This window comes from Scyliorhinus torazame, chromosome 9 (genome assembly GCF_047496885.1).
Source record: "Scyliorhinus torazame isolate Kashiwa2021f chromosome 9, sScyTor2.1, whole genome shotgun sequence".
Lineage (NCBI taxonomy): Eukaryota > Metazoa > Chordata > Chondrichthyes > Carcharhiniformes > Scyliorhinidae > Scyliorhinus > Scyliorhinus torazame.
In genome coordinates this window covers 49,927,184-49,942,803 of record NC_092715.1, presented here as the reverse complement: position 1 = coordinate 49,942,803, position 15,620 = coordinate 49,927,184, and the positions used below count along the sequence as shown (strand labels likewise).

The following is a 15,620-nucleotide window of genomic DNA, read 5'->3' as shown; positions in this document are numbered from 1 at the left end:
ACAGTTCGCACATCAATACAGCTACAGCACATCACCTGCCCAGCCATTTCTACTTAGTTAATTAATTTATTAATTAGTTTTGCAGTGTTCTCCTTCAAATCTACTGCAGACCTCCCACCAGCCAACCAGACACTATCTTCCTCCCACTGCCTCTTCTTAGCTACAATGTGCACTGTGTGCTGCTGATCTGCCCTCCCGACTGCTCCCCCAGACTACGCCGCAGATCCCCAAGGTAGGTTAGTTTTTATACTCACTCGGTGTTGCTGCTCTGCCTTCCGGCTGCTCCCGCAGACAAATCTCCAATCCCCCCCACCCCCCGATCCAGACCATGTGATCTCCCGGGAGTGGCGAAAAACCAGAGTTAAAAACCCAGGGCCAATATGGGAAGAAATTCTGGGAAATTCCTCTCCAACCCCTTGTGGCAATCGAAACGAGTCCAGGAGATCACTGTGGCCAGGATGAGTTAATGCTTCCCAAAACCTTTGCACTTATTTTTCTGACACATCGGAACGCACCGCCTCGGAGCATGGCTGTGTAACCTTTACTTCCTGACTCTCGCTGTGGTGCTCCATTGAAGTTTCCCGCGCTTTAAACAGCTGTTTCTTTCCCAGGTCTGCTCTCTCTCAAGCCTCTGGTGTTGTCTCATGGTTTATACTGCTCTTCAAAATCTTTCTCCAGTTTATCCTGAGAATATATTGCAAGAGTGAGTCATGATTTTAGATACATTTTACACTGTACTAAAGCCTGAAGCTAAGAGCTAGGAGCAGGAGTAGGCCATTTGGCCCTTGAGCCTGCTCCGCCATTCAGTCACATAAAGGCTGAACTTGAACTTAAATTCCAGATTCCTGCCTGATCACCCTATTCCTTGATTCCTTTAGAGTCCAAATATCCATCGGTGCAGCCTTGAATATACTCAATGGCTGAGTATTCAAACGGTTATATTTATAAAGGGCCATGGTGCTATTTAAACACAAGGATGCAAGGCTCCTTAGGCAGCACCGTCCAAATCCACGACCATTGCCATTGAGAAGGACAAGAGCAGCAGATACATGGAAACATCACCACCTGGAAGTTCCCGCCAAGCCACTCACCATTCTGACTTGGAATCATATCCTGCATTCCTTCACTGTCGCTAGGTCAATATCCTGCAACCCCCTCCCTAACAGCACAGTGGGTATACCTACATGGTTCAAGAAGGCAGCTCATCACTCCCTTCTCAAGGGCAATGAGGAATGGACAATAAATGCTGGCCTAGGCAGTGAAGCCGACATCACTTGAATTTTTAAAAAAGTATGGTTTTGGGGGCCTGGGAGTCAAAGGGAACAGCAAGTACAGGCATAAGGGGTGAGCATTTTATGCTGCAGAACAGGATACAGCCGATGGGCTCCAAGCAGAAGATGAGAAAATATGATTAAGAGCGACTACCAATGTTGGAAAGGAAGTAGCAAGGTAGTTGGGTTTTGTGAGAAGAATTCTGGAGTACAGGGTCTAGTGAAGGGAGTGTTTCTAAAGGGGGGGGGGGGGACTGAAAAAATTCTATGATAGCAATTGAGTATAATCACTTTGTTAAGCAACACCTGAACTGGTGTTTCTGAAACAGTTTAAGTGACAGTTTGGTCCACTATTGGTATTTACTACAAAGATGACACCTGATAGAATACTGACCAACATGTTAAATTGAATGATTTAATAATTGAACTTAATAGTTGCTGGAAATAATGTAAAGGAGGGTCCTGCTTTTTGTTTGAAATTATTTTACAATAACCAGTTGGCCTCTGAATTTCTACTGCCGGGCTGCTGCCAGCTCATCTGAAATCATTGGCTGGAATGTTTTTTCCCCCCTCCAACACCAGGAACACAGCAGTTTAATTATAAAAGTCAATTGTACTCATGTAAAGCTATGCTGGTAATAACTGGACTTTGCCCATGACTAGCACAGGTCACGACAGTGCTTGACACAAATGACACAAGAGTGCATAAATGTGCAAGTCATACCAAACAGCTACACTGTATGTTAATATGAACAACCTAACATGGCCACTCTTTCACGTAAGGTTCTGCAAATTAAAAAAAACCTTTAAATCTAAAACAAGAAATCAGAAAGTGCTGATAATCAGCATCTGTAAAACAGTGATACACCCAAAATGTTAACTGTCTACTTAACTTACAGGTGAGGACCTACTTTATTCCCCAGTAGTTTCTATTTTTGCTTCACATAAGGCTCTTAGAAAGCAGCAGGATTGAGCCCCCCCCCCCCTCCTCTCCTTGATGCAAACGCACACTGACTGATTCACCTCCTAGACAAAGAGCTTTGACGACAATATTAGTGGGGCTCTAGATTTCAAACTTCTTTTGCCATGGAGGGAAAACAAAATACCTTTTGATATTATTAAATTCAGAATTGTCGCTAGTCTCAATATATTTTGCAAAACATTCGTCACTCAAAATATACCTGGAAAGCAGGTCGCTAAATGTTCCATGAGTGCTTCCTGTGAGACCGGTTTCCTGGAGGCATTCATTGCTGAGATGGCCAAGCAAAGTATCTCTCCAAGTGGAATAAACTGTGATTGGCTGATGGGGGACATACTGATCGGTGACACATCACCTGCGGAGAAATAAACCGAATTAGTTTTATTGTACGAAAGGCAAACTTCATTTATTCTGTTTAACATACACATTCCTCAGTATCCACAGTTAAAACAAATACTTCAGAAAATGAATCAATATTGACCAGGTCAATATAAGCCAGATATCACGCATCAAAAGTAACGATAAATGTTGTAAACTGGCTCATGTGAAACTTGACATACGAAGAGTTGCAAATTAATCCCGTTCATCTTCTCTGTATCACCCTGCTCTCAACTACACTGTAACAAAAAAATCAATAGTGTAACCAAACCAGAACCAAAATAATATTCATACAGGACAATAGTTTGTGATCTGCTAAATTAACCAATATTAGGGTTACTATAGGTTTTAACTTGCTTGGAGTTATGACCCATTGGGAGGCGGGGAGTCCGTGGACAGGGTAATAGACTGATATAAAAGTCGGCCAGACTGGTAACCGACACCTCAGACCTGGCTGGGATCTGAAGAGTATACTGATTATATCTTTGCAATAAAACTGGTTTCTCTCGATCCAGTCGCCAAGGATTTTTGTCTGTGGTCACGAACCTTGGCTGGGCTGGCGGGAAGGAGAAAACACTAATCGGACCCCTGTTGCAAGTGGGTGTACACGTGGTTGCTGGAACTTCCCTAACAGTTTTAGACACTGCTGCTACCACCACGACTGACCAAGTGCACAGTAGCCAACTTCACTCAGGTGTTGTATTTCAGTCTGCCGCTACCACTGGTACAATAGTACCATGTCATGAAACACTGCCTTTCAGGTCGGTATTGGAGTAATTCCGGGGGGCGGGGGATGGGGAAAGTGTGATGTTTCTCTGGAATATAGTTCAAAGGAATAAACCGTCGAATACAAATTGTTTTTGTTTGCTGTGTTTCTTTCATTGGTAACACACGTTTACAGAGCCGGGTCGTGAAACTTACAATCGGATTGCAAAAATAAGTTTGCGAGATCCAGGCCCCCTTTTCCTAACTGAGATTGCTTTCTGAAAGGGCAGCTGAAGTAACCCATTTAATTGCAGACTCTCAGGGTTGATAAGGCACGAACATATATTTTCGCAGAAATTGCTACCACCTTTCAGCACTGCAAACTGGAGGTTCTGACTGGGACACAGAGGGCAATCTATAAATTTGCACCTCTGATGTTATGATGGTATTGTTCTCTTGTGCCCTGAGACGCTATTATTCTTCATTATGGACAAGATCTGGCACCAGTTCAATCTAACATACCACCACTGATTTCCCAAGGCAGAAATAAGGCAAAAAGTAGACAAATACACATTGACAAACCATGTCAAACTCATTAGTTTTACATTTTTATACGCTCAACATTTATAAAAATACATCCCCCAAAGCGAGCTGAGAACTGTATACCTTACCCAGAAGTTCTACATATGCTACCATTTGTTATTCTTTATTAAGTATTTTCACTACCTTGACATTTCCTGCTTTACAGTGCTCCACTTTTTGTTATATATTGCTGCACAGATGGAAAGTTTGTGACATCTTAATTTATTCCCCAAAAAATCTACTTGTCGGCTGGTGTGCAATAAAATCCTGGAAACTGAATCACAGGCACTTGAATCGTAAAGTGAGTTGGGGCAGTAGCACTCTTGTGTTACATTTGTAGTATATTCCCATTGTTGTTACAGTGTATAAAGAGTTACAAATGTGGAGACAGCCTCACTGAGGGAAAGTCAGATCAGCGTTAATTAAAGTTTTCCCCTTCTCTGTTTACCTTCTGCAGTTTGCAAATGTCTGGAAATACGGGAGATTCTGGACGCGATCTACCGGCCACGTCACGCCAGATGCGATAACGAGCGGGCCGGTTAGTTAGCGGGAGAGTCCAAAATCGGGAACTACGGCAGGCGCCGATCGGATTCCGATCTAACCGGCCCGCTCCCATTGGCAAGATTAGGATTCCACTGCGGCGTGGCGAGAAATCAATAATCACCAATTAAGACCAATCTCCATTCAATTAATGGGAAGGACCCCCTACCGAATGTCCTGCCATGATATAACCCCCCCCCCCCCCCCCCCCCCCACAGCGGGTGGTCACATTGGTGCCGTTTAATAATTTATTTGAAAACGTGAGGCTAGCGCAATGGTAGTCATCTTGGAAATCAGGCAGTCATCCCAGGGGTACCGAGACTGCTGCGCCAGTGCTCGGAGCGCGGTCATCATTTTAGCCTCCTTTGACCATGGCGGCCACTAGCCGCACAGCTGAAGGCTATCGTTAATGCTAGAATTGGCAATTCTAGTAATGGGAGCACTTCACAGCTTCCAAGTGGATTTCTGTGGGTAGATGTGCCATGAAGCAGGCGAGTGTTGTTGCCTAGCATTGCAATCAGGCTGTGAGGCCTGGACACTTTGACTGAACACCGGAGGCATCAACACCACAGAGGCAGCGGCCAGCATCCGAACACCCAGGAGCACCGGGGACATCCCCCTGACCAGAGTGTGTGGACCGGGGAGGGGAATCTGCGCTCAGTCAGGCGGCGTTATCAGCGGGTGTCTAGAGTATAGGTTCCGGGATCCTGTGTGTAGAGGCCACCGATGCGGCCGGGGGTGCATGTGCAGAGCATGTTAGATGGCACCCTGAGGAATGGCGGGTGGGGAAGGCTTGGGGCATCCGAGGGTCCTGGGGTGGAAGCCCTAACTGATTGTCTGTCTCTCACCCTCTCCAATTCCTTACAGATATTACATTATGATGTTATCTTGGACCCTGAGGAATCTGCCCTCATGGTGGTGTTGGCAGATCAGGCGGCCAGAAGGTGGCGGCAGCAGCGTCAACAGAAGCTCGAGGTGGTGGCCCATGTGCAGGGCCCCACTCCACACCCTGAGGATACGGCTGTCCATCAGGCTGGGGAGGGACCCATAGGGGAGGCCAGCGGCAGTCCAAGGGGTGTACAGACGTTGCTGGTCCTTCGAACAGATGATGGACAGCATGTGCTGCACTCAACAAGGAGATGGTGTGGCACCTGTGCTATGTCACTGTGGACTTGGCAACATGTGGAAGAGGAGGCTACCACTCCTGCTGAGTCAAGGTTGCCACAGCCCTGAATGTCTGCATCTCGGAATCATTCCAGGGCTCAAGCAGGGACTAGTGTGGCATATCCCAACCCATAGCCCACAAGTGCATCCATGAGGTCACGGATGCCCTGTTTGCCCGGGCAGCCGACTACAAAAACTTTGACCTGGACCAAGCCCACCAAGATGCCGGGCAGCAGGAGTCTCCACCATCACCGTCCTACAATCAGAATTTAGGGAGTTAGGAGATAAGTTAAAAAGTAGGACCTCAAAGGTAGTAATCTCAGGATTGCTACCTGTGCCACGAGACAGTCAGAGAAGAAATTCAAGAATAGTCAGAATGAATACGTGGCTTGGGAGAAGGTGCAGGAGGGAGGGGTTCAGATTTTTGGGACATTGGAATCGGTTCTGGGGGCGGTGGGACCATTACAAATCGGATGGAGTACACCTGGGCAGGAGTGGAACCAATGTCCTATGGGGTGCTTTTGCTAACACTGTTGGAGAGGTTTTAAACTAATGTGGCAGGGGCATGGGAACCAAATTAGGAAATTAGAGGTCAGTAAAGAGGCAGCAACTAAAGCCAGTCAGGTACTGGATAATAAACTCAATGTGACTAAGGGGAAGAGTAGACAGGGAAGAGATGATGAACGCAAAGGGACAGGTGGTCTGAGGTGCATTTGTTTCAATGCGAGAAGTGTAGCAAGTAAGGCAGATGAATTTAGGGCTTGGATTAGTACCTGGGAATATGATGTTATTGGTATTACTGAGACTTGGCTGAGGGAAGGGCAAGATTGGCAACTAAATATCCCACGGTATAGATGCTTCAGGAGGGATAGAGAGGGAGGTAAAAGGGGTGGAGGTGTTGGATTACTGGTCAGAGATGATATCACAGCTGTGATTAAGGAGGGCACGATGGAGGATTCGAGCACTGAGACAATATGGGTAGAGCTAAGAAATAGGAAGGGTGCAGTAACATTGTTGGGACTTTACTACAGGCTTCCCGAAAGCGAGCATGAAGTAGAGGTACAAATATGTAGACAGATTACAGAAAAATGTAGGAGCAATAGGGTGGTGGTGATGGGAGATTTTAACTTCCCCAACATTGAATGGGACTCATGTAGTGTTGGAGGCGTAGATGGAACAGAATTTGTAAGGAGCATCTAGGAGAGTTTTTTAGAGCAGTATGTAAATAGTCCAACTCGGGGAGGGGCCATACTGGACCTGGTATTGGGGAATGATTCCGGCCAGGTGGTTGAAGTTTCAGTCAGTGATTACTTTGAGAATAGCGATCACAATTCCGTAAGTTTTAGAATACTCATGGTCAAAGACGAGAGTGGTCCTAAAGGAAGTGTGCTAAATTGGGGAAAAGCCAAGTATAACAAAATTCGGCAGGAGCTAGGGAATGTGGATTGGGATCAGCTGTTTAAGGGTAAATCCACATTTGAAATGTGGCAGTCTTTTAAGGAAAGGTTGATTAGAGTGCAGGACAGACATGTCTCTGTGAAAATGAGGGATAGAAATGGCAAGATTAGGGAACCATGGATGACGGGTGGAATTGTGAGACTAGTTAAGATGAAAAAGGAAGCATACATAAGATCTAGGCGACTTAAAACTGATGAAGCTTGGAAGATGGAGGAATATCGGGAAAGTAGGACAGATCTCAAACGCGCAATAAAGAGGGCTAAAAGGGGTCATGAAATATCTTTGGCTAACAGGGTTAAGGAAAATCCCAAAGCCTTTTATTCGTAAATAAGGAGCAAGAAGGTAACTAGAGAAAGGATTGGCCCATTCAAAGACAAAAGAGGGAATTTATGCGTGGCGGATGTTGAGGCTAGGGATGGATGGCTAAATACTCTTGGTCAAGTCGGCAGAAGGAAGGGGGAAGTTTTGGGTATTTTAAAAGGCATTAAGGTGGACAAGTCCCCAGGTCCGGATGGGATCTATTCCAGGTTACTGAGGGAAGCGAGGGACGAAATAGCTGGGGCCTTAACAGATATCTTTGCAGCATCCTTGAGCACGGGTCAGGTCCCGGAGGACTGGAGAATCGATAATGTTGTCCCTTTGTTTAAGAAGGGTAGCAGGGATAATCCAGGGAATTATAGACCTGTGAGCTTGACGTCAGTGGTAGGCAAACTGTTGGAGAAGATACTGAGGGATAGGATTTATTCACATTTGGAAGAAAATAGACTTATCAGTGATAGGCAGCATGGTTTTGTGCAGGGAAGTGCACAAACCTAATAGAATTCTTTGAGGAAGTGACAAAGTTAATTGATGAGGGAAGGGCTGTAGACGTCATATACCTGGACTTCAGTAAGGCATTTGATAAAGTTTCCCATGGCAGGTTGATGGAAAAAGTGAAGTTGTATGGGGTTCAGGGTGTACTAGCTAGATGGATAAAGAACTGGCTGGGTAACAGGAGACAGAGAGTAGTGGTGGAAGGGAGTGTCTCAAAATGGAGAAAGGTGATGTGTGGTGCTCCACAGGGATCCACGCTCGGACCACTGTTGTTTGTGATATACATAAATGATCTGGATGAAGGTATAGGTGGTCTGATTAGCAAGTTTGCAGATGATACTAAGATTGGTGGAGTTGCAGATAGCGAGGAGGACTATCAGAGAATACAGCAAAATATAGATAGATTGGAGAGTTGGGCAGAGAAATGGCAGATGGAGTTCAATCCAGGCAAATGCAAGGTGATGCATTTTGGAAGATCTAATTCAAGAGCGGACTATACGGTCAATGGAAGAGTCCTGGGGAAAATTGATGTACAGAGAGATCTGGGAGTTCAGGTCCATTGTACCCTGAAGGTGGCAACGCAGATCGATAGAGTGGTCAAGAAGGCATACAGCATGCTTGCCTTCATCGGACGGGGTATTGAGTACAAGAGTCGGCAGGTCATGTTACAGTTGTATAGGACTTTAGTTAGGCCACATTTGGAATACTGCGTGCAGTTCTGGTTGCCACAATACCAGAAGGATGTGGATGCTTTAGAGAGGGTGCAGAGGAGGTTCACCAGAATGTTGCCTGGTATGGAGGGTGCTAGCTATGAAGAAAGGTTGAGTATATTCGGATTGTTTTCATTGGAAAGACGGAGGTTGAGGGGGAACCAGATTGAGGTCTACAAATTATGAGGGGTATGGACTTTTTCCAAGAGTGGGGGTGTCAATTACAAGGGGTCATGATTTCAAGGTGAGAGGGGGAAAGTTTAAGGGAGATGTGTGTGGAAAGTTTTTTACGCAGAGGGCGGTGGGTGCCTGGAACGTTTTGCAGGCGGAGGTGATAGAGGCGGGCACGATAGCATCATTTATGATGCATCTAGACAGATATATGAACGGGCGGGTAACAGAGGGAAGTAGATCCTTGGAAAATAGAAGACAGGTTTAGATAAAGGATCTGGATCGGCGCAGGCTGGGAGGGCCGAAGGGCCTGTTCCTGTGCTGTAATTTTCTTTGTTCTTATCACCGGGATGATCCAGGTCCAGTGCGTTATAGATGGCATTCATGTCGCCTTGAGCGCAACGGGCAGTCTGGGAGCGTCCTTCATTAACAGGAAGGGGTTCCACCCCCTGAATGTTCAGCTTGTGTGCGACCACCACCTCATGAGCATGCACGATTTCCAGGGAGTGTGCACGACAGCTACATCCTGAAGCAGTTGGAGATACTCGGCATCTTGAGGGACATCCCAGGGTGAACGGATGGCTTTTGGGGGATAAGAGGTACCCACTTAGGACCTGACTGGTGAAGCCAGTATGGAGGCTGGTGATCAATGTGGAGAACCTTATATAACAAGGCTCATGTGGCCACCTGGGCTATCATTGAGCGGTACATCGGGTTGCTGAAAATGCAGTTGCAATGCTTTGACACTCTGGTGGTGCACTGTAGTACACCCCCAGGAGGGTCGCCCGTTTTGTGGTGGTCTGCTGTGCTCTCCACAACCTGGCACAGCAGCGAAGCGACGTGCTGGAGGTGGAACATGTGACCACCTCCGAGTAGAAGCCAGACCAGGAGGGGCTGGAGGATGAGCCCGGGGAGGACCCGCAGGGTCGGCCGGAGGACAGGCGGCGGATAAGGGTCTAGCATCCCCGGAGGACCAAGGAGGTCCTCAACCTCGCCCTCTTTTCATAGGATGTGGCTACATCTATTCTCTCTCCCCCTTCCCCCCATGCCTCACACTACCCGCTCCCTAACCCTCCCCATTATCCCCACCCCACCCACCTGTTAGCTGTGCCCCCCCCCCCCCCCCCAATCGACCTGTTCCATTCTCCCAGGGTCTGTGTTACATCACTCCACCATGATTGGCCTTTGTCGGCACTGTCAGCGGGTCAATATACAAGGCAGGAGTTGAGCTGTGAGTTGAGCTCTGGTGCTCATCCATCTATTCCACAGTCTACTCTTACTCCTGACTGTCTGCTGAGCATGTGCTCACACCCATCACCTGCATGTGGTATGCCTGCGGAGGTGGGGGGAGGTCTGGGAGCTTCGGGGGCTGGGGCAGGGGGAGAGCAAAGGTCTCCCGGGATTGGGCAGGGTGCATGCCGGCCTGTAGTGCAGAATATCCTGACAGACGCTTTACGTGTCTTGGGTGTAACGTTTTTTAATGGTGTACAGTTGTGATTCCAGCCGTCCCTAGCTCCCGATGGTAATGCCCTTCCTCCCCCCCAGTACCCCATCAGTAATGCTCTATCTGCTTAGTCCACCGTGCTCTACCGCTATGTCTAGTTGTGTCCCTGAGATACACATCAGGAGGGCAGGCTGCTGCTTACAGTGTCCCATGGCTTTGATGCCCTGGCGGATGGACCTGGGAGGACCTGGAGCTGGAGAGACCCTGCCAACTTAGCAGTGGCACATACCTCACCATGCCACTCTGTTGCACACGCTGACCCCGGGATGCACCGTTGTCAGGTGGAGTAGACTCGGGAGAGCTGGTGACCGCTGCTGTCACCCCATAGGGAGGCTCTGGGTTGACCTCCATTGCTCCCTGCTCCCAATCGGTGCCCATAAGGTCCTGGGGATCATCTCAGGATGGAGTGACAGTTGGATTGAGCACCAGATACCCCGTGTCCTCTGGCTCTGTCAGTGCTGGCGGCTCCCTAATCGATGATCTGCAGTGCCTCGCCAATGTCCAGTTGCTTCTGAGATATTGTCCTCAGCGACCGGGACATGCTCTGGAACACTTCAGCGATGCCCACCTGAGACTGGGACATGCTCCGCAGTGCCTTGCAAAGATCCACCTGCATTAGGCACAAGTCCCCCAGTGACTCGGACATGCTGTCGAGGCACTCAGCCATGGCGGTCATTGACTGAGCATACCTCGGACACCACCACTCCTGTTGCTGACATGATGCTCCATGCTCTCCACTGCGGTCACCACCCTACCAGTGTTGGCCTCGGTGCATTGAATTTCCAGCACTAGCTCCTTTTGGACTCCTCCAATCGGCTATGGACTCACTGAGTGTCGCTGACACCTCCCTCTAAATCTCTTGGCCGCAACCTATCGATTGCGTCAGCTCCGGGATAGCCTGGTCCAGAGGCTCGGCAGCTGACTGGGACTCAGCTAGGTCTTGGGATCCAGCCGACCTCCGACAGCTGTGTCCTCTGGATGGTCCTGCCTCCACCTGATCTGCTTCTGCGACTGTGTGGTGCTCACCAAATTGTGGCAGGAGGGTGGGGATGACAGTCATGACACATCAGTGGTGGCATCTTCGGAGCTCTCCTCCGAGTTGTACCCTTGAATAGGAGGTGCGTGTGGGGGGGGGGGCATCCCGAACGGGCTGGCACCATCTGCTGAGCTCCTGTGGAGGAATGGACATGTGGTCAGTGAGAGGGACGGGTCACCATGCTGGCATGAACAACCATGTATGATAGGTCATCTAGGTGGAGGTCGGCGGATGCTCACCTCTGCATTGGTGACTTATCTGTCCCTTGTCACCACGCGACCTCCAGGGCCCGTTCCTTGTAGGGGGTGAGAACCCGGAGTTCTGGCACCCTGCTGCCCGTCTCGGCCCTTTCCCGTCGGTTGATGGGCCAACATATTCTGCGGGGTCACCGGGGGATGCCATCGTGAGCCACATAATTCAAGCACTGGGGTTGGGGGGGGGGGGGTATGGTGGGGGACAGGCATGGACCCCACAACTGGGCATGGGTGGGGTGTGCTGGTTGGTGCCAGGGCGTGCAAGGGCACGTCACGGCATTGTGCTGAGGGAGGGGTGCACCAGACGCAGGGTCGTTGGCATTGGGATGCAGGCGGAACTGATGCCAGGGGACCGATGTCAACTCACCAATGCAGCCTGTGGAGGTCGTTGAGCTTCTTAAGGCACTGGGTGGCCATCCTCCAGGTGACACTCCCAGAGCTGACGCCTGTTGCTACTGCCTCCCAGGCGGCACTTGCTGACCTTTGGCTAACCCCCTGATTCCCTCGTCAGAACACGTTATCCTGTGTGGACTCCACCGCGTCCATCAGTCTGGCCAGGTCGGCATCCCCGAATCGTGGAGCTGGTCTGCGCGGTGCCTTGGCTGCGTGCTGTCTGGGGTTTGTTCTGCGGGACCGGTTTAAGTGCTGCTCCCCTCGTTAGCGGGGAGCTGCCGGGCGGGGTCCCGGTGAATCAGCAGCAGGTCAGCCATTTGCGGCGTGATGCCCATGGGGCTTCGTTAAGTGGCCTAATTAATGTTAGATACTGGTGATGGCATCGGCAAGTTGGCCATCGGGAAACACTCAATGATTCCTACTCGCTACCACACGTAGAATGAATTTGGTTAGATCGCCCCCTCTGTCTCCACTGTATAAAATCAGGCAAAGAAGTTGAAATTTCACAGATTCCAGCAAGATGGAATGATGGGTCTAAAGTTAACAAAGAGCTTAACACCTAAAGTAAATTTGGAAGGGCTTTCCTACTATTTTGTGCAGCTTCGGCATTGGTGCAAATTCATACCAAAAATGAATTAAATTAGGAAATTGATATTAGCAGAACTTTGCTCAGCCGTGAAATGGTATTGGGTTTGCTTATCTCTACATCTATCTTTTGAAGTTAGGGGGCAAAAATAGCATATTTGAAGTTTCAGTTCATACGGCTGCAATAAGTTCTATTTAGTGTGACCTTTAAGGCATCAGAATCATCCCAATGTATCTCATGGAGCCATCATCTGGTCAAAATGGATGCTGAAGCAAAGAAAGAGATGGAGATGGAAGAGGCAACCAAGAATTTCATCATAGGTGGCTTTCAGAAAGGGTCACAAAAGGGAAGAGGGAGATGAAAAGACAATGGGGTTTAGAGAAAGAGTTGCAAAGCATTTGGCCTAGTTGTTCAAGGAACCAGTGCAGGAGTATAGACTACTGAAAAAGAGGCGATGTATTCAATAATTGTTTGCATGATTTATTCACACATGAAAATAGCCACTAAAACAGTGAATGTAGAGATTAGGGCAGATTTATTTACACTTGAAGGCTATCTTGGCATGAAACGTTTGTTACTGGCATTAATTGATTCACCTGAGGAAGGAGCAGCGCTCCAAAAGCTAGTGACATCGAAACAAACCTGTTTGACTTTAACCTGGTGTTGTAAGACTTTGTACTGTGCTCACCCCAGTCCAACGCCGGTATCTCCACATCATGGCATTAATTGAGGAAGAGACTTTGCATCTTTTATGGGTTTATTGGATCGATTGTTTAAAGAGGGCAATGGAGCAGACCAGGACTTAGGACTGAATGGCCAGGTGAAGTGGATTGGGCCTAGCTTCTTCTGCCCCACCTATCGCAGGCTCATACACAGGTCCTGGCTCAGCCCAAATTTTCATTCAAGACAACAAACTGCACTGTAAATAATCAAACGTTTAATGGCAGTTTTTAATCCACTCTGCCAGTGGTGTTATATAATGAGCAGCGAACAAATCCTGATGGCCCATTTCCTGTGAGTGTTGCCTGACGTTTTGTAACTCTCATAAAAGTGTTCTGTGCAACTCTGCGCGCTCATTCTTTCCATGAAGCTTACGATTGTGCTGCAGCATTGTCTCGGCCCCATTTATCAGATTTTGCAGTGACAATGTGATGATGACAGAACTCTACGGAGGCCTCAGGAGGGAGACAGTGTTGTGTGGTGCAGCGTAAATGACTAGTTATTTCCTAATTGTGATGAAAGACATATTTTTCAAAAACAGGTCATGGTTCGCCAATATTCCATAGTGGAATTGGAGGCCGAGGATAAAACGGATCTGCGATTATTCCATCAGGATATGGGAGACAGTTTTTTGAAAATGTAAGTGCAGGGAACCGGCACTCTGAACTGGAAAGGCACCAAAATAATTTTTTTAAAGCATGTTGCGTTAAAGCCAGCTGTGTACAGTGATGTGCACAGTTTATACTGTGCCTGAGCACCTCATTACTAAGGAATGCACCTCTTTGGGTTGGGGAGATTAGGTGAAGTATTTACATGACAGCAGATAAAATTGCAGCCATCTGTCCTGAGTGACAATGAAGCTATTTACAGATGTAACAAGACACCTCACTTCATCACTGAAAGGGAGAGCAACGGGAGCATTCAGGTGAAACTGGAGGTGGTGGCTTGGGCCCCGCAGTTTTACTCGAGCACTTCAGAGTTCACTGTGATTTATCTCACTGTTTCCTGGCTCAGAAATGTTTCCCCATGAACATTTCATCATCAAGGTGATGAAATGGTAGATCACGCTTCATCTGGCAGATTCATTTTCTGTTCACGATACTTTCAAGCTTCCTGCTTTGGAGAAAATATCCTCGTTATACTTTTTGCTGCCTTGTGTAATTTCAGTTAACTGTTTGCAACAACTCAGTGCACGAAGCAGCAAGAAAAGCTTTACAATTTACTACCTAATTTTACTCAGTAGAATTGGGTGTCCAGAATCAGGGGCAAAATTCTCTGGAAACGGTGCGATGTCCACCGACTGGCGCCCAAAACGGCGCAAGTCAGTCGGGCATCGCGCCGCCCCAAAGGTGCAGAATGCTCCGCATCTTTGGAGGCCGAGCCCCAAGCTTAAGGGGCTAGGCCTGCGCCGGATGAATTTCCGCCCCGCCAGCTAGCGGAAAAGGCCTTTGGTGCCCCGCCAGCTGGCGCGGAAATGACATCTCTGCATGCGCAGTGGAGGGAGTCTCTTCCGCCTCCGCCATGGTGGAGACGGTGGCGAAGGCGGAAGGGAAAGAGTGCCCCCACGGCACAGGCCCGCCCGCGGATCGGTGGGCCCCGATCGCGGGCCAGGCCACTGTGGGGGCACCCCCCTGGGGCCTGATCGCCCCGCGCCCCCCCCAGGATCCCGGAGCCCGCCCGCGAGCTTTGTCCCGCCGGTAAGGTAGGTGGTTTAATCTACGCCAGCAGGACAGGCATTTTAGCGGCGGGACTTCAGCCCATCCGGGCCGGAGAATCGCGGGGGGGCCCGCCAACTGGCGCGGCGCGATTCCCGCCCCCGCCGAATATCCGGCGGGGGGTCGGAGAATCTCGCCCCAGGGGTCACAGTCTGAGGATACGGAGCAGACCATTTAGGACAGAGGTGAGGAGAAATTTCTTCACCCAGGGAGTGGTAAGCCTGTGGAATTCATTACCACAGGAAGTAGTTGAGGCCAAAACATTGTATGTTTTCAAGATGCAATTAGGCTAGTTTAGCACAGTGGGCTAAACAACTGGCTTGTAATGCAGAACAAGACCAGCAGCGCGGGTTCAATTCCCATCCCTGCCTCCCTGAACAGGCGCCGGCCGGAATGTGGCGATTAGGGTCTTTTCACATAACTTCATTGAAGCCTACTTGTGACAATAATTACTTGTGATTATTATTATTATTAGATATAGCACTTTTGGCTAAAAGGGATCAAAGGATATGGGGGGGAAGACGGTGGGATGAGACTATTGAGTTGGATGATCAGCTATGATTGTAATGAATGGTGGAACAGGCTCGAAGGGCTGAATGGCCTCCTGCTCCTATTTTTAAAAAATATATATTTATTAAAGT

The 15,620-nt window shown here is 48.6% G+C and overlaps 1 protein-coding gene across 9 annotated transcripts in view; it reads right to left on the bottom strand.

Annotated features, from left to right (window-relative positions):
* Positions 1 to 15,620, bottom strand: part of LOC140429185 (storkhead-box protein 2-like) — a 484,578-nt gene that overhangs the window by 37,484 nt on the left and 431,474 nt on the right. For 5 of the 9 annotated variants that reach the window (XM_072515851.1, XM_072515853.1, XM_072515856.1 and 2 more), the window contains exon 2: positions 2,453 to 2,605. In XM_072515851.1, coding sequence (XP_072371952.1) covers positions 2,453 to 2,605 — 153 coding nt within the window. Of the gene's footprint in view, positions 1 to 515; positions 685 to 2,452; positions 2,606 to 3,174; positions 3,272 to 15,620 lie in introns of those variants that run through there. The other 4 variants (XM_072515858.1, XM_072515859.1, XM_072515855.1 and 1 more) reach the window with 3 other exon arrangements.